Genomic DNA, 27,025 nt, shown 5'->3' on the forward strand with positions numbered 1-27,025 from the left:
GGATGACATTTTTGTATGGAAGAAGCACTTAAGATTCAAGTAATGTGGACCAGATATGGATGACTTCTCCAAGACAACTACCCTTTTGCAAATAATCTAATTCAGTGAATATCAAGTGAAGTTGTTGTTGGAAGCCCATCATTAATCGTTATTTTTACTGTCTTTTTTGATGTCACTTTTAAGCTCGTAGCATATCTCGTGCATTTTTTGATAGTTCTTTAAAACTATCTATGCAGTAGTTTTGACTGTTCCACCTTGTGGAGTTTGATAGCTACGATTTGACACCATTCTTCTCCAACAGCCATCCTTCAGATTGGTGGTGGTTCCTGAAATACCGTTGAACTTCAACGATTTGTTTTAATATCCCTCTTGGGACAGCGTTCTCCACAAGATTTAAATAATGAGCAGCACCAGTACCATCTTAACGCATGGGCCTACTCGGGCACGCCCCGGGGACCTCAAGAGAAGAGGGGCCTCACAAAAATGAGATTTGGTTGAAATTTTCTATAATTTACCTGGCAGGGCCTCAGAAAAACCACTTGGCTCGGGACCCCATGGTGCTCTTAAGACGGCCCTTGAGCAGCACACCCATAAACCAATAAGTTTTTTCTCTACGATCTCCATTCTTCCTTTCTTTCTTCGAATCGCTTCTCCAAGTTTTTCCTTGCTAAAATTATCTTGCTTTCATTATCGGAGCAAAACGCTGTAACCTAGTAATGTAAAGTAGAAGTTATTCAGTATTCATTTTCAAAAGGGCTACATGAAATATAAATTGTAACTTATTATAAATTATCAGCCTATTTTAGATACCATGATCTGCTATCAGTTTATTGTTTTAGGCCGGCATTACACTGTAAAAGTTAGATAAAAGTGCTTTCATAAAACGTGAAAAATACAATGAATGAACTGATCGGTTATATTGGAGCAAATTCAACCGATCATCTTATTGATTATATTTTTCAAATTTTATAAAAGCACTTTTACAACACTTTTATAGTGTAATCCCGGCCTTAGACTTATCTTCAACAAATTTACAGCCTAAGCACTTGAAACGTTAAGAAAAACCCTATAAATTTTAATTAGTTTTCAATTTAATACAAAAGTTTCAGTAGAGACATATTTCTTTATAATGTAATCGAAATTTTTTTTCAAAGGGAAAAAATATTTAGCATCATTATGCTTTTCTAAAAGTCTCATAAGAAATATGTTAGATTAAAATTGAGAAGGAAGAAGAGAATATGTACATTATATACTAACCTTGCATTCATATTTTTGCTCACAGTAATCAATTTCTCTTTCTACCAAGTTTATGCAGTACTCTGCAGTTTTTTTACTGATCCTGGATAAACTTTACGTATAAAAAAAAAGCTTTGCTCCCATTATGTAAGCATTTGGCAATAACTGGATCGTTATGCACATTTGACCAACCATCTTGTATACTTGTTACATTTTGCCTCTTAAGTTCAGATATCAATAGAGTGCTTCATATTCTTCAGCACTTCATCAAGTAGATGTGTACTAATTTCATGCCTTGATGGTGGTGAATATGAATTTCCACGCATTAATTGCATAAGTTTTTCATGTGATTATTTTCAACTACAGAAAACGGAATGTTGCATGCATAAAATAAATTTACAAGCTGTATATCATTTTTTTCTTCTCTGTATCACTTATTTTGGAAATAAAGTTATCCATGTCAGGACAAAAGACTTTCTTTGGTGGTAAATTAATTGCATCAGATGACACAGAGGGGGGCACCTCTTTTTCTCACAGCAACACTTGGTCTTTCAGGTACGGAAATTCCTCCAACTTCAAGTGTTTCTGAATGCACTTGGTTTCAAAAATGGTATTTCTTCATCTGATGACCTTTCAGCTTGCAGTAGAAACTTGTTACACTTTTTCAAGTGATCTCCCAGTTCTTGAACATACTTTTATCCCACAGTGGACACGTTTCTGTTTCACAGATTTATCATTCACTCTCATTCTTCAAATTCACTACATTCTTTTGCCCTGTACCTTCCTTTACTGGAAATTTTTCAAATTTAGAATAGATTTAAAAAACAAAACAAATATCTCCTGTTATCGTTTGTGTGTCATTTCTCACTCATGTTTTGAGAGAGAAATTCCAAATTTTTCTTTTCAATTGTATTCATTCATTTTAACAATACTTTGAAAGGAAACTTTCCTTTACTTAGGAAAAGGTTCCACATTCTTAACTAAAAGCAATTTTCTTGAAAATACTAATCAATTGTGAAAGTTGGTTTATTGAATTTTTTTTCTTTTCTCTTACCTTTTTTACAGCTACTGTTCCTTGTATCTTTTGTTCAGTTGAGCTTTTTCAAAGGTTTCAGTTTTAACATCTTGACCACATTTTTTCAATAAACTTGACTTTGAATTCTCAGTTCTAAATGGCCTTAACCCAGCGTTTCTCAATCTTTCAGTATTTGCGACCCAATTTTCAATCATAATTTTCATCGCGCCCCCCCCCCCCACAAGTGCAGTACAGAGGGGCACCCCCCCCCACATGAAATTTTTGGAACTTTCATATGGAATATTACATTCAAATAATTTGCTGAAAATTACTTTTATCAACTTATTTTAAACGAAAATAAAACAATCTTTCCTCTGAGAAAGTCACGAAAATACTGAACAATATGGGATGTATTCTAATTATTAAATACATTGTGCAGTACTGATAAAGTCCTATTTGAAGTGTATTATATCAGTGTAAATGCGAATTTTTTTTTTATTATCTTATAATGCATTTTGTTTTGCTTTCCTTTCAGAGTAAAATAATCATTTTTTTAAATAATACATATTTCTTTCGATATGCTAGCGCCCCCCCCCCCTTTCAGTGCCCCACAGGTTGAGAATCGCTGCCTTAACCTTTTTCTTTTAAAGTTCATACCCTTTAATCATTTTGAAAAAAAATACCTTTGCTTCTAATAAAATATCCCACTGCAAGCAGGGATGAAATACCTCTCTGCTCCATTTTTTTTTCTGCTGCTTTTGAAGTATTTCCGAATTTTTTAATTTGATGAAGCAGGGATATTCTCCAAAAAACAGTGGGGAATTCAAGAAAAATAGAAACATGTGACCTTAGCTCCTGAAAGTTTGGGTTTGATTTAAAATAGAACTTAATGGTTTTGGTTACATAGCTAAAGGCTTTTTTAAAGGTCTCTTACGGATACATTTTCTGCGGGATTTGAAAAATTTGCAGAAAAAAAGTTCAGGCACCATCCTGATTTCTCATTATCCAAATTCATTTATTTTACTACAACCAATCTTCTTGCTACAGTTCTGCATGCAACTCAAGGTTCAGATGCAATTACGCAAAAGTGGGTGTGTTCGTGTGTGAACAATTATTCCCTTATTGTATGGTCAATTTTATTAATCAAATACATAGCTTCACGTGCACCAAAAATTTGTATTTAGACAATTTGTATTCAGACAATTTGTATTTAGACATAATGTAAGATGCACATGCATGTTTAAGAAAAGTAATTTCAGCATTGATCAAAGAAAACAGTCTAGAATAAATGAAAGAGATAATTCCAGAATGAAGGAAAAAGAAATAATTCCAAAATTAATGAAAGCGATAATTTCAGCATTACTGAAAGATAATTCCAGAATGATGAAAGTGATAATTCCAGATTGATGAAAGTGATAATTCCAGAATGATGAAAGTGATAATTCCAAAATTAATGAAAGTGATAATTCCAAAATTAATGAAAGTGATAATTCCAAAATTAATGAAAGTGATAATTCCAGAATTAAAGAAAAGAGATAATTCCAAAATTAATGGAAGAGGTAATTTCAGCATTAATGAAGCGATAATTCCAAAATAATTGAAAGCGATAACTCCAAAATTAATGGAAGATCATTCGAGAATAAATGAAAGATAATTCCAGAATTAAGGAAAGAGATAATTCCAAAATTAATGAGAGAGATAATTTCATAATTAATGAGAGACATAATTTCAGAATTAATGAGAGAGATAATTTCAGAATTAATTAGCCCTACTGCACGCCCAGGCTCTGTCGCTTTTGCTATATAAGCTCATTGATCGTGGGCGTGCCGGAGAAAACTCAAACCGGCCGGGAAAGCACACCCGGTTCGGACCAACATCCCGCCAACCCCCTAGGCAGCACAACCACATTCCCATACTCAATCCGCGGTCGACAAAGTCAGGACAGCACCGAGAGTGCGATTCCCCCTCCGTCCCGACACCCGTGACTTAAGTCACGGCCATAAGTCAAATATTTGCGGGCTGCTTTGTTCTAATTATATTTACGTATTCTTTAGGTGTGATTGTAATTGTTGTTTTTCAATCACCATAGGGAACCTATTTGCTGTCCAGCGTCCCCTCTTCGGAGTATTCACCTCTTCTTTTTTCAAAAGGTGGGACATGTTGCTAGAAAAAAAAGGTGTAAAATAATATTTGCTTTTGTGCTTCAGATATCTTTAATAACAGAGTGGCCCAACTCATCGTATGAGGAACGAGAAAAAAAATAAGGTAATGTATTTAACTAGTTTTTCTTTTTTTTTGAATTATACTTATTGTTCAACGTTTATAACGTTTTTTTTAAAAAAAAAGTCATAAAAAAACATTTTAAGTCGGAAAACGCTTTAAACGGGGACCGCGAAAGTAATTCGTACTAAAACGTTCTAAATGGGAACATTGTAAGCGACTGTATAGTTCTTTTAGATTTATTACTTTTGCTAATTCTCAGTGCAATATAATGGGTTTCTTTCCAAGACTTTTTTTCCTGCTAGTAGACAATGAAAGTAACCCCCCCCCCCCCCCCACCCAGAACGCATTTTAAAATTTCCACTCTGTTACGGTCATTTGGGAAATACATTTTTACACCAGATTAAATGTTATAACCCTTTTGAGCTTATTGAAAGATTTACTTTAAATGCTTGATCAAAAATTTTGGATTTAACTTTTGCAAAACGACTTTACATTCACGTTTTGTCTTTAGTACCAGATTCTTCTCTGTCGGATGTCCACTCTGTTACGTCATTATCATAAATAATTAAGTTTTTTTTTTCTTCTACATCAGCACCAAGTGATGGTACATGGAGATATGCTTCAAAATACAGTATAATAAAAATTTTCATCAACCATTAAATTTTTTAAAGGAGAAATAATAATTTAGGATAATTTTTTTGTCCACTCCGTTACAACTTCCAAAAACTCAAGCAACATATAGCAGAATGGAAACTATGATTTAAAGTAAATTTTTTTCTTAGTTAAGACGTTTTAAGTTAAAATTATCAAGTTATCTATTGATTTTGAATTTTTTTAAGCCTTCTCCATCATGTCATTTTTTTTCAGTTAAATATAAAAGTTAAGTAGTACCGATCGTCAAAATCACTGCCAGGCACAGGTTCAGGGAGATGAGTGATTAGGGGCATTTTAATATGAGTAAAGGTCGTTATTTGACAATATATTCTGCATTTTATAGGACAAAACCATTATATCCCTATATTTTTTTGTTTCCGGGCTCTCCCCCAGTTCAATCTGAATCACTAATGTGAGAAGTATAAGCATGAGTTTTATGCAAACATCAAATTACCATTCAATTTTAACAAAAAAAAAAATTTGAAGTAAAAGAAAAATCATCCGATAAGTGGACACTCGAACATTTTATCAGACCAAAATTCAAACTATATCAGGGGGGGGGGGGGCATGTGTTTTTAGAATTTCCTCTTGTCGTGGTTTTTTTCAAACATTATAGAGGAGCCTCTGGAACACCTATGGGGGCCATTCAAGTATTACGTAAGCAGATTTTCAGCCATTTTTGACCCCCTCCCCTCCCCCCTTATCAGCAAAAGTCAGCAAAACACTGACCCCCTCCTTCCCTGTCAGCGAAATTTCGCCAGCAGCTTAGAATATTTCATATCTTCAAAAGGGGTGGGTGATGACGTAAGCAACCTTCAATCCCTCCTCCCCCCCCCCCTGTCATCAAAAGTCAGCAAATCCGAAACCCCCTCTCCCCCCCCCCGATGCTGACATAATACTTTCATGACCCCCTATCACATTTTGCATACAATTTTTGAGAAAATAAACGTGTATTAGCATGGACTATTTGCCATATCTTCCTCTCAGTTAAACATTTCTGTACATTCTGTTACAATGATGTCTGTTACGGGAAGCATTTTTGCAGTCCACGGGCAAAAAAATTTTAGGAACACTTGAAACTAAGACGTTAAATTATAAATTATCAACCGATTGTCTGTCAGAAATAAAAAAATTTTGATTTTGAGTAGCTAAATATATTTAAAAAAATAAACTTTTCTATTTGCTATTTTGAAAAAATCGCGAAGAACCGTCAAAACGACAGAAAAAAAGTAAAAAAAAACAAAAATTGAAATTTATTTATTTTTTAGCATATGTGTAAGAAATAAGCTGATTTCTCATTATTTTAGGCGATAAAAACAGTACAAATGATAACTATTTTTTTACAGCGATATTTGTTTTCCTAACAGAAGTGGACAAAATCCATGACTTTCAGTCATAAAACCTAAAAAATAAAATACTGCAAAATAAAAGTGAAAAATATTTATGAAATACTAAACTTCAACACATTGGCTATAATATGAAATCAATTTTATTTTGAAAAAATTCAACTTTGAATTTTCCATTTCAAAAAAGTGAATTTTTTTTTGAGGAATGACCCATATGCGAATAAATACGATACATTAGATCAGTCGGCTATATACGCCAGAGCCACCATTTCAGGCGTGTGCGACAGGTGCGGCCGTACCGTTTTCGAAGGCCACTTATACGGGGTAATGACGATTTCTTTCGTAAATTCTGACTTTTCATCAATTTTGGATTCCCCCCCCCCCCCATAAATTCTGAGTTTTCGTCTAGAAAGTTCTAGATGAATATTCTGATTTTATTCCTTTTATAAACTCTGCATTTTCACCCGTTCTTTGGAATTCTGAATTTTTATCAATTCTGAATTGCCATGGATTATTGTCACTGTCAATTATTTTTCTTATTTTCAATTCATGGTTTCTGATTTTTCAGGCAATTTCCTTCATTAGGTCCTAATTTCAATTGGTTCCAGAATTGTTTCTTTCATCAATTTAAAATGTTCTTCAATTCCACACATTTTCATCTTTTTTTTTTTGTAATTTACACACTTAGTTTGTCTACATGTATTTTTTTTTTGGTAATGGGACATTTTTCAGCATTCCTAAATATTCTGAAACAATCATGAATTTTTTGGATGCCGATGCCTCCCTCTTATATACTGAATATATAAAATCGAAGCTAAGAGGTCCCAAAATTGTTATGACGCCTTCTGGCCACGCTATTATTTCTGCGCTGGGCTCCGCCATTGACGCTGAGAGCACGGCCAACACACCCTATAGATAAGATTTTATCTCTAAGGGGTTTGGCACCATGGAGGAAAGAATAACTTCCTCCTTAGTTGTTCTTTCCTGCATGGTTTGGCACGGCTGACTCAATTCAGTGTTGAGTATATATTCTAGAAACCTTGGTTGAGTCGGCCGTGGTGCACGGCCGTTTTAAGAGCAACCTGAACCATCAGGCAAAACGAGTTTTATGAACCCCCCCACCCCCCGCGAAACATTTAGTTTCAATAATTTAATCAGATTTCATTTTCAAGAGGTTCCCCCGTGCACTTTGGGGGCCATGCGTTACAGCACTGACTGCCCCCCCCCCCATAATCTCCGTCCGTGAAGATGAATGGTTGGGGAAAGAAAATAACGCCAGATGGCGTGGGAAAAAGTAAATTAGATAAAAGGTTATTGGAAACAACAGTCACTGAATCTTTTGTGATTGGCCGCGGCACCAGTTGATGATGATCACTACTTTCCTTATCAGCACGTGGTCGCTGTTCAGCAATGATCTCATTCCGTTAAGACATCAGTGAATCAACTCTGTATATCATCTCGCACGTTCCCCGAACGGATTTCTCTGAGCAAGCTTCATTTCACAGGGTAAGCCAACTTTACGATATTCTATTGCTATTTGCATTATTGTAATTTAAATAATTAATTATTTCGTTAAACATCGTATTGCTCACGAAAACAACAAAAGAAAGAACTATTGTATATGTATAACCTTTATATATTCGCAATTTCTCTTACTCCGCCCCAAATTTGTCGCCAGTCCGCACGTGTTAGTTTAGCTTTCTAAATGAATTCTGCGACTACGTCCCTTCAAGAGCCAAAAATACAGCGGAAATTAATTATGCTCTCCCGTAAAATACGGGACATATATCCAACGTATGCCTTTTCGCTCCTGCTAATTCGTCCTCTGCCCCGTTATATAGCCAGTGGTGGATATACGATTTTGGTGTCTGCGGGCTATTCAAATTTTGCCGCCCTTATCACGTTAAAATTTCATGTTCTTGAAGAGCAATTACTTAAACTTGCCGCCCTTGGCTATAGGAGATGTTGGAGGGTGCTGTGGAATCACGCTTTTTCATTCAAACATATATAGGTGCCGGAACTTAGGGGCTAAGGTAATTTGATCTTCCCCCCCCCATAACTTTTGTAGGGGCCTGGCCCCCCCCCAATATTTTCTGAAAAAACAATGCAATGCACCCCCCCTCTCCTGCGTATCCACTTGAGTCCCGTATATATGGGACTACCAGCAATTCCTTCCCCCAAGTCAATATTTTCGCCCCCCCCGTATCTCCGCCCATGATTCAACATTACAAGGGGGGTGCCAAAAATGCATGCTTGTCCCATATGACCGAATACATGTATGTATTTAGTTGCGGTTGCCAGAGGGAAATTTATGGCGTTGCTGCTCTTCTCCCGTTCTAATTTGATGTTCTTGACCAGGGGTGCACAGCCTGGCCTCCACAAATGGGGGGGGGGGGGGGCTGACAAGGCTCTAGCCCTGGGGCCCAAGACAGTTCTTATCATTTTTTGCTTTTTCACGCTATAAATTAACTACAGAAGGGGCCCGTGGAAAGTGTAGCCAGGGTGGGGGGCGCCAAAGATCTCAGCCTAAGATGGAGCCTCGCTCCAGGATGTGGAGGCCATGACCTCCAGCCGACCAAGGGGTTCCATTCGACCCGTGAAAGTTGATCCTGTAGAAAAGTATCAATACATACAACGTACGTACATATTTCTTTCATATAAATATGGGATATCGCCAAAAAAAGTTGCCAATTACAGCCAGAAAAATTGTCAAAGGAAAGTAAAGTTGCAATTTGCAGTTTAAAAAATTGCCAAAGGCGAGTGAAGTTGCTAATTACAGCCGGAAAAAATTGTCAAAGGCAAATAAAGTTACCGCCTGTTGTTAAAATTGCTTTCAGCACATTGCCAATCGCGGAAAATGACGGGAACTGCAAGTCAGAATGTAATTCACCAAAAAAAACGTATGCCAGATTATGTGACATAAATATATTTACTTGACTATAACTGAAGGGTAAAAGTGGTAAACGATGCAAGTGCCAAAAAAGAAAATTTTGGGAAATCGCAAAAAACTGTTTTTGCAGCCCGTAGGGACGTAAACATTTGCTACCTCTTTTTACGTTCTTTTGAACCACTCGGGGGACTTCCGGGCACTTTTGACGTTGACAACATTATAAAATACAGTCGAATCCCGTTATAACGAACTGCAAGAGACCGGAGAAATCACTTCGTTATAACGAAATTTCGTTATAAAGGAATTCCAGTTTTTTTGCATTCTTCTTATGTAAACTTATCTGGGGGATTAGAAACGTGTTTGTTAAAACGAGATTTTCGCTACATCGGTATTCGTTAAAACGGGATTCGACTGTATTACTCATTTGATACTTTTAACATGAAAAACTAGGTTCGAAATTCTTTTTCTTCGGCACTTACAGCGTTTGCCACTTTTACCTTCAATTAATTATGATGGAGTTAGTATTATCATAATTATTATAACATAGTTTATTATAAGTCGTGAAAATAATCTCAATTCCTGATTTCAAAAATTCAACTATTCAACCTGTTGGAAATAGAGGGGGGAAAACGGGACATTTTTTATGAAAAAGTCGGGACGGACAAAATTACGGGAACATCCTTTGAAAAAAGGGTCATATGGTCATGGCCCACACAAGGGTAGGGTTGACAGGGCTCCAGCCCAGGACGGTCTCCTCCCCCCTTTTTCCCCCGTCTGTTCCCATTATAAATTCGTTATGGAAAGGCTCCATGGAAAGTCTGGCTTGGGGCCCCGCCAAAGATCCCAAGGCAAAACGTCCTAGATACAGGGCGGCAATTAGGGAGGAGCAGGCGGTTCTGCCGCCCCGGGCGCTGCACCAGAAGGGGCGCGAATTTCACACTTTTACCTCTCTTTCAACATTACAAGGGGGCGCCAAAATGCATGCTTACCCCAAAGCTTCTAGTTGCGGCTCTGCCTAGATACTACATCTAGCAGGCTTTGGCCTAGGGCCCTAATGCAGGATGTGGGGGCCATGCCAACCTTCATATGCAAGTTTCTGGCCCGCGAGCGACAGAAATATCGCATATCTGGCCCAAGGACAAGTAAGTTGTGTCCCGGGAAATACGGTTGATATGGTCGCACTAGGCTGTATTGCCTCTATAGTGGAGGCAAATGCATGGCAAAAAAATTAGTCCTTTCTGTCAGTTCTTGATCAGTTTCTTTCAGTTGACCAAATTCCCATTTCTTTTCTCGAGAGACTTTCTCAGGGGATCTATGAAAGGTATTGTGTGCATTAAAAAAGTTCTTAATTTGTAATAAGTAGAGCCCGGATTATATGCATTTGCATATTTTGGCCTATTTTTAGCATTAATTCTCGCAGGTGAAATTTAGTGAATTAATATATACAGTCGAATCCCGTTATAACGAAGTCCAAGACACCGGGGAAATCACTTCGTTATAACGAAATTTCGTTAAAAAGGAATTCCAGTTTTTTTGCATTGTTCCTATGTAAACTTATCTGGGGGATTAGAAACATGTTCGTTAAGACGAGATTTTCGCTATATCGGCATTCGTTAAAACGGGATTCGACTGTATTTATGAAGTATTTTACGAATATTAACCGTTTTATCGTAAGGCTATTTCTAGAGATATGTCAGTGTTAAATTTTTTTTTACAAATAGCGTCGAAATTCTTTTGTTACTGGTATTTTCGTTGTTGAGCAGCTACAACAAACTAGAAATTAAAAAATGCCTGAATAAAAGATATATGTAAAGGTTTATATACACTGAAGAGCCAAAAAAAAACTGGTAAACCTGCCTAATATCGTGTAGGGCCCCCGCGAGCACGCAGAAGTGCCGCAACACGACGTGGCATGGACTCGACTAATGTCTGAAGTAGTGCTGGAGGTAATTGACACCATGAATCCTGCAGGGCTGTCCATAAATCCGTAGGAGTAAGAGGGGGTGGAGATCTCTTCTGAACAGCACGTTGCAAGGCATCCCAGATATGTTCAATAATGTTCATTTCTGGGGATTTAGGTGGCCAGCGGAAGTGTCTAAAGTCAGAAGAGTGTTCCTGGAGCCACTTTGTAGCAATTCTGGACGTGTGGGGTGTCACATTGTCCTGCTGAAATTGTCCAAGTCCGTCGGAATGTACAGTGGACATGAATGGGTGCAGGTGATCAGACAGGATGCTTACGTACCTGTCACCTGTCAGAGTCGTATCTAGACGTATCAGGGGTCCCATATCACGCCAACTGCACACGCCCCATACCATCACAGGGCCTCCACCAGCTTGAACAGTCCCCTGTTGACATGTACGGTCCATGGATTCATACAAATACAACGCCACAACAGGCAAATTGCCCAACGAGGTGGCTGACTTAAGAACATCATGGATCCCCGAGCCATTTTTTGGAGGCCCTACCTACTACTGCTGCACTACACATGCACCCCGTGGAACCCCCAACGAATCGGTACATGCGGGAATGTGTGTGTACGTGTAGTAAAACCTGACGTGAAGTTTGTTTCTGTGTAATGCTTGTTATGTGTAGTGCTGCCATCTGCCACCAGTCTTTCTAACTATGAGTGAAGTGTTATGATTGAATGATTTATCGTTGTAGGACTGTTGATCTGTGTGGCGAGACTTTTTAACGGGGAGATTCAGCTCGAAGCAATTGGAACCGAGACTCGTCAGACCAGGCAACGTGTTTCCAGTCCTCAACAGTCCAATGTCGGTGTTGTCGGGCCCAGGCGAGGCGTAAAGCTTTGTGTCGTGCAGTCATCAAGAGTGGGCCTTCGGCTCCGAAAGCCCATATCGATGATGTTTCGTTGAATGGTTCGCACGCTGACACTTGTTGATGGCCCAGCATTGAAATCTGCAGCAATTTGCGGAAGGGTTGCACGTCTGTCACGTTTAATGATTCTCGTCGGTCCTGTTCTTGCATGATCTTTTTCCGGCCGCAGCGATGTCGTAGATTTAATTTTTTACCGGATTTCCGATATTCCCGGTACACTCGTGAAATGGTCGTACGTGAAAATCCAAATTTCATCGCTACCTCGGAGATGCTATGTCGTTCCCATCTCTCGTGCGCCGACTATAACACCACGTTCAAACTCACTTAAATCTCGATAACCTGCCATTGTAGCAGCAGTAACCGATCTAAGAACTATACCAGACACTTGTTGTGTTATATAGGCGTTGCCGACCGCAGCGTCGTACTCTGATTGGTTCCATATCTCTTTATTTGCATACGCATGCCTGTACCAGTTTTTTTGGCTCTTCAGTTTATATATATGAGGGGATATTTTTCTAGTAAATGAAATGCATATGCACGAAGAAATAGAAAAGATGCATTTTAAAAACACGTCTGTTTATTTTTTGCATGGTAATTTTTTTAATGCATATTTTCTCATTTTTTTGTACGTATTTCGGAATTTTTGACTTTTCAAGATTCTTAGTGCATATTGTAGGGCAGAGGTTCTCAACCGGTGCTCCGTGTGCACCTCCCAGGGGCTCCGCGGCGACTCAAGGATAGTAAAATAAATAAGTAAATTTGACAGATAAATGAAAAAAAGAGGCCTACGGGGTTCCGCCATAAAAATTACACACAAAAAGGGCTCTGATATAAAAATTATGTACTGAAAAGGGCTCCACGAGTCAAACAAGGTTGAGAACCGCTGTTTTAGGGTGTTTAATGCCTATTTTGGGGATTTTCTGTGCAAAGTTTTGCATTTTTGAGTGCACATTTTTGCATTTTTAGGTGCATATTTTTACATTTTTAAGTGCATATTTTTACATTTTTAAGTGCATATTTTTACATTTTTAAGTGCATATTTTGCCACTTTTTTAGTGCATATAATCCGGGCTCTAGTAATAAGCATTAGCAAAGTTCCATTCTAACGCCTCTCAACGGCTGGGAAAAAACGAAAAGTGTTGAATTTCAGTTCCAAGTAAAAAAACAAAGTCCCATTTTATAATATAATAAAAAAAAAGGGACACAATTTGCACCCAACGAGTGAGAAAGAAAAACAGATGTCCCATTTACCACACGTCCCGTTCTACAGAATAGGATGATGATATGGTGACCGTATTTGCTAACCGGACTTTTTTCGGATGTAGTTATCGTTCGTCTTCGGTCATTGTTATCTGAAACCGGGAGTCCAGATGTGATCACATTAAACCCGTTCAAAGTACATACAAAAAAAACCGGGACATTCAAAAAATGGGTGGGATTGCGAAAATTACTGTACTTAAAAATAAGGGTCATGCGAAGGTTTCGATAGCTGGTTGAGGCGAAGTTAAAATACAAGAAAACAACTCAACTGGCCTTGCGGGAAATCGAACCCACATCCTCTCACTGGCCGGGTGAGCGCACTACTCTACAAAGCCAACGAATTCTCTTTCCTTAGAGCTCGTATGCGCTAAACGGGGCCGTACATGGACAGCCAGACCTAACTCACAAGGAAAGGGTCCCGATATGACGTCTTGAGTGACATGTGGCGCAGTTTTAGAGCGCTTAAGCGGGCCTCCAGTGTGGTTCTACATCACAAAACCCGCGGCACGTTCCCGGATCACTTGAGTGACGTGCGGTAGAGTTCCACAGCACTTAAGCGGCCCGCGCATGGGTGGAGATCCGAGGGGGCATTGCCCCCCCCCCCCAGCGTCAAAGGTGAAGTCGACTGATCTAATGTATATGTTACCGGCAAAGTATGAAATCCAGGCATTCTATAGAATGCCTAGGCATTGTATAGAATGCCTGGTCGTTTCAGGCAAAGTATGAAATACCGGTTTTATTCTATACTTTGCCTAGGCATTCTATAGAATGACTAGTCATTCTATAGAATGCCTAAACACAATCCAGGCAAAGTATGAAATATCTTCTTCCAACAAATCTCTTTAGGGGCGGTATAAAATATTACATAAAATTAAAATTTCGCAGAATTTTCTTTTTTTTTCCGGAAACGTTTCCCTTTCGTTCTCGTGAAAAAGGATCTGTTGAGGGGCGGTATAAAATATTACAATTTCGCAGAATTTTCGTCATTTTTTCCCGGAAACGTTTGCCTTTCGCTCTCGTGAAAAAGGATCTGTGGAGGGGCGGTATAAAATATTACAATTTCTTCGAATTAATATTTCGCAGAATTTTCGTCATTTTTTCCCGGAAAAGTTTCCCTTTCGCTCTCGTGGAAAAGGATCTGTTGAGGGGCGGTATAAAATATTACAATTTCTTCGAATTAAAATTTCGCAGAATTTTCGTCATTTTTTCCCGGAAACGTTTTCCTTTCGCTCTCGTGAAAAAGGATCTGTGGAGGGGCGGTATAAAATATTACAATTTCTTCGAATTAATATTTCGCAGAATTTTCGTCATTTTTTCCCGGAAAAGTTTCCCTTTCGCTCTCGTGAAAAAGGATCTGTGGAGGGGCGGTATAAAATATTACAATTTCTTCGAATTAAAATTTCGCAGAATTTTCGTCATTTTTTCCCGGAAACGTTTCCCTTTCGCTCTCGTGAATAAGGATCTGTTGAGGGGCGGTATAAAATATTACAATTTCTTCGAATTAAAATTTCGCCGAATTTTCGTCATTTTTTCCCGGAAAAGTTTCCCTTTCGCTCTCGTGAGGAAGGATCTGTTGAGGGGCGATATAAAATATTACAATTTCTTCGAATTAAAATTTCGCAGAATTTTCGTCATTTTTTTCCGGAAACGTTTCCCTTTCGCTCTCTTGAGAAGGGATCCCTTGAGGGGCGGTGTCGTCAAATTAAATTTTCACACGGTTTTCTTCGATTTTTCCGGGAAACCTTAACGTCTGGCTCTCTGGAGAAGAGATCTGTTTATAGGGTCGGTATTCTTATTCATAGTTGTAATTATAGTGATATAATTTATGCGTCGAAAAATAATTTCAATAGTTGATTTTAATAAAGTATAAAACTATAAGCATCTAAAAGTAGGCTTTGTAGATTCTACAATGTAGAACATTCGCGACAAACCACGGCATTCTTCCAAAAAAAGTGGGGACAGCCAAAATAAAGTGAAAATACGGGAATGTCCCGGGAAATGCGTGACATATGTGTCATATGCATAAGGTCACCACAAAACGTTTGCTAAGTAGGCCTATATTTTGCTATTTATCTTTTATTTTCTCTGTCCCGAATTTGTTTTTCAAAATGTCCCGTATTTTCGACTAAACTCACTTGACTCGCTGAAACTCGCTCAATCTTGACTGAAAACGTGGAGGAAGATAATTTTAATTTCTTACAAATCACGGTACGATTAATTATGATTGTAAACATAAACGTTCATGTCGTATATATATTTGTGACGTGTTTCTTTTTTACATAACAAAAACAAGACATTTTTAAATAAATATCAATAACATAACATTTATTTCGTGAAATACATTTTTATTTACAGCAATTTATTGTAGTCCTTCTTCGTACATACCCATCAGCATTTCTTTCCCATCAATTTTAACCATAATTATCAATTTTTCAACATTTGACAATTTTTTGAGAGATAGAATAACAATAAGCAGGGTGACCATACATCCCGTATTTCTCGGGACAGTCCCAGTTTTTTTGCTGTCCCGACTTTTTTGCAGAAATGTCCTGAGTTTTCAAATATTTTCAACGAAGTCAACTTGACTTTTTATTCTTCAAATCAACGATTAAAATTATCTTTCCAGCTTAGAAATTACATCACGATAATGAGGCTTTTGGAATAGACATCATAATCATCATCAGCATTCTCAAAGGGAACCCCCCCCCCCCCCGAGCCAAGATTATAGTGTTATTTTACAGGAAAAAAGGTAAAACCCCCTCAGAAGGTAAAAAAAATCTCAATTCCCCCTCGAGAAAATTCTGCGTACGCCGATGATCATCAGTATCACTTGGAGGGATACGCACAGCATGCTTTTCCCATGGAAATCAATGTTAAAATTGCCGAATTTACCGTAGAAATGTGGAAATTTAGTAGGGTTTTCCGCCTCATCAATAATTTTAAAAGTTGAACTGAATTCTCGATTTTCGAAAAATTGAGTTCGCTTAGAAATATGAAGCACAGAAAATTAAATATAAAATAATTAGCCGGACCTACTTTTGAGTTAGATATTCATGCAATAACATTGATTTATATCTTCTCAAGCACAAAAATGAGAATTAATACTTCTGTATTGTTTTATAATATCCAATATCATCAATCTATATAGTTTAGGATGTTTTGAAGTTAATTATGGGCCCATAAATTACACTGAAGAAATTCCACAGCTTTAATCAAGCATTTTTTGAAGCAAAAGCAGGCAAATCCATAACTTGAGCTTCAAGAAAATTTTCGAAATATCTAGCACCCATCAAAAAAAAAAAAAAAACCAATTCATTTCTATGTTTCTTTAATTTTGATTTATGTCTTTCATGAGTTGCGCAGGAAGTCGCCATATTGGTTACCATGTATGTCTCTCCAGAAAAAGGGAAATATCACGTGATTCAAAAAGCCTCATTAAGAGACTAAAAACAAGAATATTCATCTCACACATTTGTCATGTTTTTTTTAATTCATTGCAATTTGAAGTGGCGCTTTATTTCTCGCGATTGGCGAATTTTCAGTGATTTTAGCACGAGTTAATGACTTCGCTTACTTTTGGCATCATTTACCGATAATTGACATTGTCCCGCACTTTCCCGTATTTCGAATCCCAATTTCACGTATTTTTCTCGAGCAAATATGGTCGGCCTAACAATAAGCAATTCTTTACTTAGAATCTCTATCTCCCGTATTTCCACCGATAAAATATGGTAAACCTACGTATACCAATTTGTTTTCCGTGACCGACATACCACGGTCACTTTCCCTCGAATAGATGAGTTAACGGGCGCTTTATACATTATATTTTTTGTTCATAAATCCGTAGATAAAAATTTCGGTTACTTCAAGACAAAATGATATCGCATAGTCCGCATTTGCAAGTTCCATTTATCAATGATGAAATAGTAATAGTAGAAAGACGGAACGGGGGTCTTTTTGACCCTGTACGCTGTTTAAGCTTACATATCTCTGCTAAGAATAAACCGAACCACCTGGAATTTCTGGACTTTTCCTGAATTAGCATGTTCTTATTGTATACCAAAGCTTCCTTTCGTTACCTTTTTAACAACGAAGCTACGAGCGGATATACCTAGAAAGACCGAAGGGGGTCATAGTGACCCTTAATTATATTCTAGCACATTATGCGGTAAATACTACTATCGTCGTCACAATTGATTTCTAAGTAGGTTATAATCCTTCTGAAAGTCTTTTTTCATTTGACCTTGTGTGTGACCTTTCTTTTCCTCTCATTCTTATCTGCAAGTGTCGTCAGCAGGTGTGTCATTTTTGGTTTTTGTCAAGCATTCTTGCCATATTATCCGTTAAATTGTTTATTCTGGGACGTAGAAAATTTGAGTGCATGTGATCTTTTCAAACAGTTTAGAACATAGTTTCAAAAACTTTTTGTTCCATCGCCCCCTTCTTCAGATAAATTTTTCCCTCATCACCCCCCAACTCAAGCGAACCCATAGGATCCTATGTTATACCCGTGTCTTCTATCGCCCACCAGGAGGCGACATTGCCCACTTTGGGAAACATTGGTTTAGAATGACAAGAAAACGTATATTTACTGAAGAAATACTCCAGGAGATGCAAAGATTAGAAGAGAAACTCTGGAAGCAGTTATGATGAAAGTGCAGAAGAGCATAGACCTACCCTATGTCGAACTGTAGTGAAGAAAGTAGCGGTTCTGATGACGAAGATTTAAATCAATATAAAATTATTTCTCTGGCGCGGTAGCCCATTGTCGAGAAGATACTCGCCTAAAGTACCAAAGGATGTTTAGAGGTGTCGCGAGTTTGATACCCGGTTCGTCTTTGTCAGAAAACTTTCCTGGCACAGGGGTACAACAGACACGGCGACTTGACCGCATGAAGTCCCTCATTGAGGAGTTAGTGCACCAACCTCTCGATGAGCTTAGAAACAAGCTTGCCGTTCGGAATCGGCAATAAATTGTAGGTCCCGGTCTAATTAGATCTCGTGTGCAGAAAATGACCGTGGTGTGACTCATTATAACTCGTTGAAGCCACAGAAACGATCTAAGAAACTGTAGCAGATGGGAGCATATGGAAAATCATAGAACCTTCCTCAACTTTAGGATGTCGAGGATCGCAAAATATACAAATACAACGCCACAACAGGCAAATTGCCCAACGAGGTGGCTGACTTAAGAACATCATGGATCCCCGAGCCCCTACCTACTACTGCTACACCACACATGCACCCCCCCCCCCCGCGAATCGGTACATGCGGGAATGTGCGTGTACGTGTAGTGCAATATATTGAGAGAAAATCAAGGCCCCACATTTTATGCGCTCAAAAAACATAAATGAAAGTGTTCTGGGTTCGTGACGCCTTATTTTCTGCGACAAAATGATTCGACATATACAGAAGCTGAAGCCCATCGTCGTCTAAATAAAACTTCTTGGTCAGTTTCTTTGCTTGAACTGGATGCAACGATATCCATTATGTATGCAAGAGGTGCAAAAAACTTCCTACTGAATTCATTGTGGTCGTCGAGATTTGGGGTCCTCTATTTTTTCTCCAAACAATGACAATATATCGTTTCAAAGAAATTTTGAAATTCATGCGATTCGAACTGACCAATTTTCTCTTGCATGTTCACTATGGATTTCATTCATAGAATACAGTGCGACTTGCTACAAAACAGGGCCCAATCTAACTGTGGACGAACAACTTCTACCCTCAAAAGCAAGATGTCCATTTACACAGTATATCCCAAGTAAGCCAGACAAATTTGGGATAGAATTCTGGCTTCTTGCCTGCGTTGATTCCAAATATATTCTGAATGGACAGAAAATCAGTTTCGATTACACTGGGACAGATAACACCAGACCAGAAAATCAACTTGTCTATGAACATGTAATTCGATTAGTCAAACCTTATCTAGGAGAACGTCGAAACAAAACAACAGATGATTATTTTACATCACTGAGATTATGTGCATTTTTGAAAAGGACAGGCTTGGTTGGGACCCTTCAAAAAGACCGTCGTGAGGTACCTCCAACTGCAAAAACAGAAACACAGGATCTATACTCGTCGATAGTATTCAAAACTGGAACTGATATCACGCTGACATCTTATCAGAGAAAAAAAAAATTAAAAATGTCTAGTTCTGAGTTCACTTCATACTGATGTAACTATCAACGAAAACGTGAAAAAGACCCCAGAAACAGTTGCCTACAATAACGAAATTAAATATGGAGCCGACATCGTGGATCAAATAGTGCGATTATACACCAATAAGAATGGAAGTCATCGCTGACCAATGCATGTTTTCGGAAAAAATTACGAACCTCAACAGATCCTTTTTCACGAGAGCGAAAGGAAAATGTTTTCGGGAAAAAATGACGAAAATTCTGCGAAATTTTAATTCGAAGAAATTGTAATATTTTATATCGCCCCTCAACAGATCCTTCCTCACGAGAGCGAAAGGGAAACTTTTCCGGGAAAAAATGACGAAAATTCGGCGAAATTTTAATTCGAAGAAATTGTAATATTTTATACCGCCCCTCCACAGATTCTTTTTCGCGAGAGCGAAAGGGAAACGTTTTCGGGAAAAAAATAAAATTCTGCGAAATTTTAATTCGAAGAAATTGTAATATTTTATACCGCCCCTCAACAGATCCTTTTTCACGAGAGCGAAAGGGAAACGTTTCCGGGAAAAAAAGAAAATTCTGCGAAATTTTAATTCGAAGAAATTGTAATATTTTATACCGTCCATCAACAGATCCTTTTTCACGAGAGCGAAAGGGAAACGTTTCCGGGAAAAAATGACGAAAATTCTGCGAAATTTTAATTCGAAGAAATTGTAATATTTTATACCGCCCCTCAACAGATCCTTTTTCACGAGAGCGAAAGGGAAACGTTTTCGGGAAAAAATGACGAAAATTCTGCGAAATTTTAATTCGAAGGAATTGTAATATTTTATACCGCCCCTCAACAGATCCTTTTTCACGAGAGCGAAAGGGAAACGTTTCCGGGAAAAAAAGAAAATTCTGCGAAATTTTAATTCGAAGAAATTGTAATATTTTATACCGCCCCTCAACAGATCCTTTTTCACGAGAGCGAAAGGGAAACGTTTTCGGGAAAAAATGACGAAAATTCTGCGAAATTTTAATTCGAAGGAATTGCAATATTTTATACCGCCCCTCAACAGATCCTTTTTCACGAGAGCGAAAGGGAAACGTTTCCGGGAAAAAAAGAAAATTCTGCGAAATTTTAATTCGAAGAAATTGTAATATTTTATCCGCCCCTCAACAGATCCTTTTTCACGAGAGCGAAAGGGAAACGTTTTCGGGAAAAAATGACGAAAATTCTGCGAAATTTTAATTCGAAGGAATTGTAATATTTTATACCGCCCCTCAACAGATCCTTTTTCACGAGAGCGAAAGGGAAACGTTTCCGGGAAAAAAAGAAAATTCTGCGAAATTTTAATTCGAAGAAATTGTAATATTTTATCCGCCCCTCAACAGATCCTTTTTCACGAGAGCGAAAGGGAAACGTTTTCGGGAAAAAATGACGAAAATTCTGCGAAATTTTAATTCGAAGGAATTGCAATATTTTATACCGCCCCTCAACAGATCCTTTTTCACGAGAGCGAAAGGGAAACCTTTCCGGGAAAAAAATAAAATTCTGCGAAATTTTAATTCGAAGGAATTGTAATATTTTATACCGCCCCTCAACAGATCCTTTTTCACGAGAGCGAAAGGGAAACGTTTCCGGGAAAAAAAGAAAATTCTGCGAAATTTTAATTCGAAGAAATTGTAATATTTTATACCGCCCCTCAACAGATCCTTTTTCACGAGAGCGAAAGGGAAACGTTTTCGGGAAAAAATGACGAAAATTCTGCGAAATTTTAATTCGAAGGAATTGTAATATTTTATACCGCCCCTCAACAGATCCTTTTTCACGAGAGCGAAAGGGAAACGTTTCCGGGAAAAAAAGAAAATTCTGCGAAATTTTAATTCGAAGAAATTGTAATATTTTATACCGTCCCTCAACAGATCCTTTTTCACGAGAGCGAAAGGGAAACGTTTTCGGGAAAAAATGACGAAAATTCTGTGAAATTTTAATTCGAAGGAATTGTAATATTTTATACCGCCCCTCAACAGATCCTTTTTCACGAGAGCGAAAGGGAAACGTTTTCGGGAAAAAATGACGAAAATTCTGCGAAATTTTAATTCGAAGGAATTGCAATATTTTATACCGCCCCTCAACAGATCCTTTTTCACGAGAGCGAAAGGGAAACCTTTCCGGGAAAAAAATAAAATTCTGCGAAATTTTAATTCGAAGGAATTGTAATATTTTATACCGCCCCTCAACAGATCCTTTTTCACGAGAGCGAAAGGGAAACGTTTCCGGGAAAAAAAGAAAATTCTGCGAAATTTTAATTCGAAGAAATTGTAATATTTTATACCGCCCCTCAACAGATCCTTTTTCACGAGAGCGAAAGGGAAACGTTTTCGGGAAAAAATGACGAAAATTCTGCGAAATTTTAATTCGAAGGAATTGTAATATTTTATACCGCCCCTCAACAGATCCTTTTTCACGAGAGCGAAAGGGAAACGTTTCCGGGAAAAAAAGAAAATTCTGCGAAATTTTAATTCGAAGAAATTGTAATATTTTATACCGTCCCTCAACAGATCCTTTTTCACGAGAGCGAAAGGGAAACGTTTTCGGGAAAAAATGACGAAAATTCTGCGAAATTTTAATTCGAATGTAATATTTTATACCGCCCCTAAAGAGATTTGTTGGAAGAAGATATTTCATACTTTGCCTGAATTGTGTTTAGGCATTCTATAGAATGACTAGTCATTCTATAGAATGCCTAGGCAAAGTATAGAATAAAACCGGTATTTCATACTTTGCCTGAAACGACCAGGCATTCTATACAATGCCTAGGCATTCTATAGAATGCCTGGATTTCATACTTTGCCGGTAACATATATATGAATTGACATCAGCATCATGGTGCCCCTCCCCCAGACTTCTAAGTCTATCTCCGCCTATGGGCCCGCGACACATTTCTAGAACACTGCAGCGGCCCCGACATCTTATAAACAATCCCTACATTTCTAGCTACATTGTAGAAATTTATCGCATCGTGATTGGCCGAAATGAGTGATGAACCATTACGTCACTCATGGTGAATTTTTTGCTCTGGCGACGTTTAATAATAGATACATTTAATTGTACGTAAATCCGACATCCACCGTTGGAGTAATGGTTATAGTACGAGACTGACGTACCAACGGTTGTGTTTTCGGTTCAACCAGAAACCCAACCACAGTTCTTTCCATCTTTGCTGTCATTTACTGATTCAATAAAAAATGCTTTCATTTTTCGTTAATGAACTTTGAAATTCAGTTTCACCAAAAACTCCGCCTCTTGTGACGTCTTGCTAGCTTTTTTTCTCGCGGTAACCAATCACCGGCGTGCTAATTAATGCTTCCTGTGTTACTAAGAAAGTAGCGATTGCAATTATATGCCCCGGCCCCTTTTTCAGATCACTTGAAGGATCCGCGGAACATTTAGAGATCAAGTGTGTGGCTCTGTAGAGGATTTATCAATATGTTGGTTCAGGTGCCTCCAAACTAGCGAAATTTTTTTCTCGTTTTTGGTAAGATGCCATTAAGAATATTTCATATTTTTGTAAAGGGTGGTTGATAACGTAAGCGTCATCCAACCCCCCATCAAAAGTCAGAAAGCCCGAACCCCCCATCGATGCTGACGCAATACTTGAATGACCCCTATGCATAGGGTGACCATACGTCCCGTATTTCCCGGGATAGTCCCGGTTTTTCATATATGTTTAACGAAGCCAACTTGACTTTTTATTCTTCCTTTTATTCATGAAATCAACGAATAAAATTACCTTCCCAACTCAGAAAATATATTATGACAATTACGATAACAAATTGCAATGTTCATCTCGCATATTTGTCACGTTTTTTATTTTAAATCACTGCAATTTAAAGTGGAGATTCGTTTCCCGCTATTGGCGACTTTTCTGGATTTTCGCATGATTTAGCAACTTTACTCACTTTTGGCATTATTTTTGGCGATAATTGGCAATGTCCCGTATTTCGAAGACAAATTTCCCGTATTTTTCTTGAACAAATATGGTCGGCCTACCTATGCACAAAAGTATAAAAAAATTCCGGTGGAATTATTATGGGTGTCGAAAATTTTTTTGTAAATACAGTCGAATCCCGTTTTAACGAACACTGTTCTAATCCACAGATAAGTTCACATAAAAACAATAGAAAAACCTGGAATTCCTTTATAACGAGATTTCGTTATAACGAAGTGATTTCTCCGGTCTCTTGGTGTTCGTTATAACGGGATTCGACTGTATTAATATTAGCACATATATAATGTATATAATTTTTTTTTTTCAAACCGAGCACAACTCAGGTCTATCGCCATAGGCAATTCACTACCTAGTGAGTTGTGCCGGAAGTGTAAGTGTGGGTGTACTTAACAGTCTGAGTGCGTATCTAGTGTTGTGTATGATTTTTCAGTGCTGCCATCTATATCTCAGAAGTGAAGTGAGTGATGTGTAGTGACTGAATATTTGTACTGTTTCTCTCTGTGGCGAGACTTTTTAACGGGGAGATCGGCTCGCATTTGCGCCTCGAAGTTGGGAACCACAGAAAACCAACTTCAGCCGACCACCACTGTGGTGACGGTGGGGCTCGAACCCGGATCCCCGCGATGCGAGTCCGTCACTATGACCACTCGACCACCACAGCGGCTATAATGTATATAATATAGCACATAGTCGAAGCAACAGTATTTTTGGTCAGCAATGCCGCACATACGCACTGACAAAACCACTACTTGCCCCTATTAGTGGCCTCGCTATGTACGCGGTCTTACGCGATCTTAATACCTGTGGCTCGTACGATTGCAAACCCATGGTTGCACTGTCCTAAAAATCATATACCGGCTCCTTTGCTCTAGCGATCACATTGCGTAAACAGTCTCGCCCATTTACACAACCCTGATTATCGGTCATTTTATTCGCGTTGTACGCGATTCAAAATGTCATCTGTTTGTACGCAAAAAAAAAGCACTGTGCTCATGCAAAACAAATGCGCATTTCAGGAAGATATTTAGAAACGGTTTCAATATTTGTTAAAATGGATCTCTTTATTTACATGAAAACTGGTGATGATAGTTTCATCCATTATTCTTTTTTTCCATTTTCCGCAGGTATTTCAGAACTTCAAATCATTAATCGATGGATGGATTCAATTGGGAAGGATTGTGAAATTACATGCGATACAAAAGGAATCATCCAAAAACGAAACTCTATCACTGCAATCAAAAGATTGTCTCACGGAATAAGTTCCCAAATTGTTTGCCACTAACCATTCCAATGTTGAAGAGAATTCCTATCGACATGTCTTCTGCGATGTAACATTTCTGCACGTTTCATATTTAAAACACAAAGTACCAGTAAAACGAACATTAGAGAAACGCTGTATCAGGGCGTTTTTCTAGACCAGAGTCAGTTTCTCCAGAGACATTTGACAATTCAGCGAGGTACAGAATGGCCCATTCTGAAGAGAAATGCTTTGAACGCAATGTTTGCAGCCAAAGTTTCAAACCGCTTTCTGATTTGGATGCCCACAATCAAACTCATAGTGAAGAAAATCTTCATGACACTGGTATTAGCGAGGAAAGTCTTTCTCCCAACTCAAGTCTAAACGCGCACGAAACAGCTCATTCTGGAAAACTGCCATTCGAATGCGATGTTTGCGGCAAAAACTTCAAACAGCGTTATAAGTTGGTGATCCATTATCGGACCCACACTGGAGAAATGCCATTTGAATGCAATGTTTGTGGCAAAAGATTCAAACAAGGGTACAAGTTGACGGTTCATTACCAGAACCATACTGGAGAAAAACCGCATAAGTGTAATTTTTGTGATAAAAGCTTTTCATATCTCTCAGGATTAAAAGTGCACGAAAGAGTTCATTCTGGGATGAAACTTTTCAAATGTGATGTTTGTGGAAAAGATTTTAATCGACGAAATGTACTGACTGCTCACAGCCGATTGCCCTGCAGAGAAAAGCAATTCGAATGCGTAATTTGTGGCCAAAGATTCAAGGAACGATACAAGTTAAAGGATCATCATCAGATACATACGGGAGAAAAGCCATTTGAATGTGAAAATTGCGACAAAAAATTCAAACACAGGCACAAGCTGATGGTTCATAATCGTATACATACAGGAGAGAAGCCATTTGAATGCGAAGTTTGCAGCAAAAGGTTCAAACAGCGTTCTGAAATGGTCGCCCACAATCGGATTCACACCGGTGAAAAGCCATACGAGTGTAGCTTTTGTTGCAGAAGATTCGCTCATGCTTCAGCTCTGAACATGCACAAAAGAGGGCACACTGGAGAAAAGCCATTCGAATGCGATGTTTGCGGCAAAAACTTCAAACAGCGTTATAAGTTGATGATCCATTATCGGATCCACACTGGAGAAAAGCCATTTGAATGCAGCGTTTGCGGCAAAAGGTTCAAACGGCGGAGCGAATTGGTTTCTCACAATTTAACCCATACTGGAGAGAAACCGTATGAGTGTGATGTTTGCGGGAAACGATTTTCTTCCGTGGCGAGTAGAAACGCACACAGAAAACGGCACGCTGGAGAAAAGGCACATGCCTGTGATATTTGTGACAAAAGATTTTCATCGCGATCCGTACTTCTTTCCCATGCTCGGGTCCACACTGGAGAGAAGCCGTACAGTTGTGTGATTTGTGAGAAGAGATTCTCTCAGATCCATCATCTAAACAGGCACAAGCGAATGCACACTGGTGAAAGGCCATATGAGTGTGAAATTTGCAACAGAAGACTCTCGTCTAATGCTAACTTGAGGCAACACCGAGCGATTCATCTTCGAGAGAATCGAACCACCGAAGAAACCATAAAAAAAACATCCTAAATGCCAATTAAAGTTTCTTGAAGTCAGTAGGAGTTCCGTAATACAGAACGTCAATTCAAACGCCAAAAACATTCAAGTGTCACAATTTATGCCAATAATCACGAAGATGGCAACAGTTCTTACAAAGATTTTGTCTTTGTATGCCACGGATGCAGCGGCCTTTCGAGTACTTGTCTCTACTGTTTTTACGTACCTGATAGTGGTTGATATCTTTTTTTAAATGGGGGAGGAGAAGAAAGAAGTCGAAAACGGTGAAATTATCGTATGCAACACCCGTATATAATCTGTATATGAATCGCGATTTGAATTTTGCTCGACGCTTTCCATCCAGCTGTGTATAGTATGTGTTCATTCGTTTCTTTGAAAATATTCATGTTGATTTAGCATGCATCTGGTGCGAATGGAATTCATTGATTGAATAATACTGTGTGTTTTTTAATGTTTCAAAAGAATAAAATTTCATATTTTGATTTGAATTGATGATTTGACTTAATTTTGATGGGGTTTTAAATTACAGACAGCGTATTCTAACATAAAACTTGATAACCTGCTCATGATGGTT

General features: G+C 38.2%; 1 protein-coding gene across 1 annotated transcript; it reads left to right on the forward strand.

Annotated features, from left to right (window-relative positions):
- Positions 1 to 7,711: 7,711 nt before the first annotated feature.
- Positions 7,712 to 26,937, forward strand: LOC149068288 (uncharacterized). The gene is made up of 2 exons (XM_089251726.1): positions 7,712 to 7,980; positions 24,723 to 26,937. Exon 2 carries the CDS (start codon positions 25,063 to 25,065, stop codon positions 26,461 to 26,463), a length of 1,401 nt encoding a protein of 466 aa, XP_089107852.1. The 5' UTR covers positions 7,712 to 7,980; positions 24,723 to 25,062; the 3' UTR covers positions 26,464 to 26,937.
- The last annotated feature ends 88 nt before the right edge of the window (positions 26,938 to 27,025 follow it).

The sequence above is a fragment of the Pholcus phalangioides genome, unplaced genomic scaffold (genome assembly GCF_987345545.1).
Source record: "Pholcus phalangioides strain wild (caught in Gottingen) unplaced genomic scaffold, Ppha-v1.0 ptg000027l_1, whole genome shotgun sequence".
In the NCBI taxonomy this organism is placed as follows: domain Eukaryota; kingdom Metazoa; phylum Arthropoda; class Arachnida; order Araneae; family Pholcidae; genus Pholcus; species Pholcus phalangioides.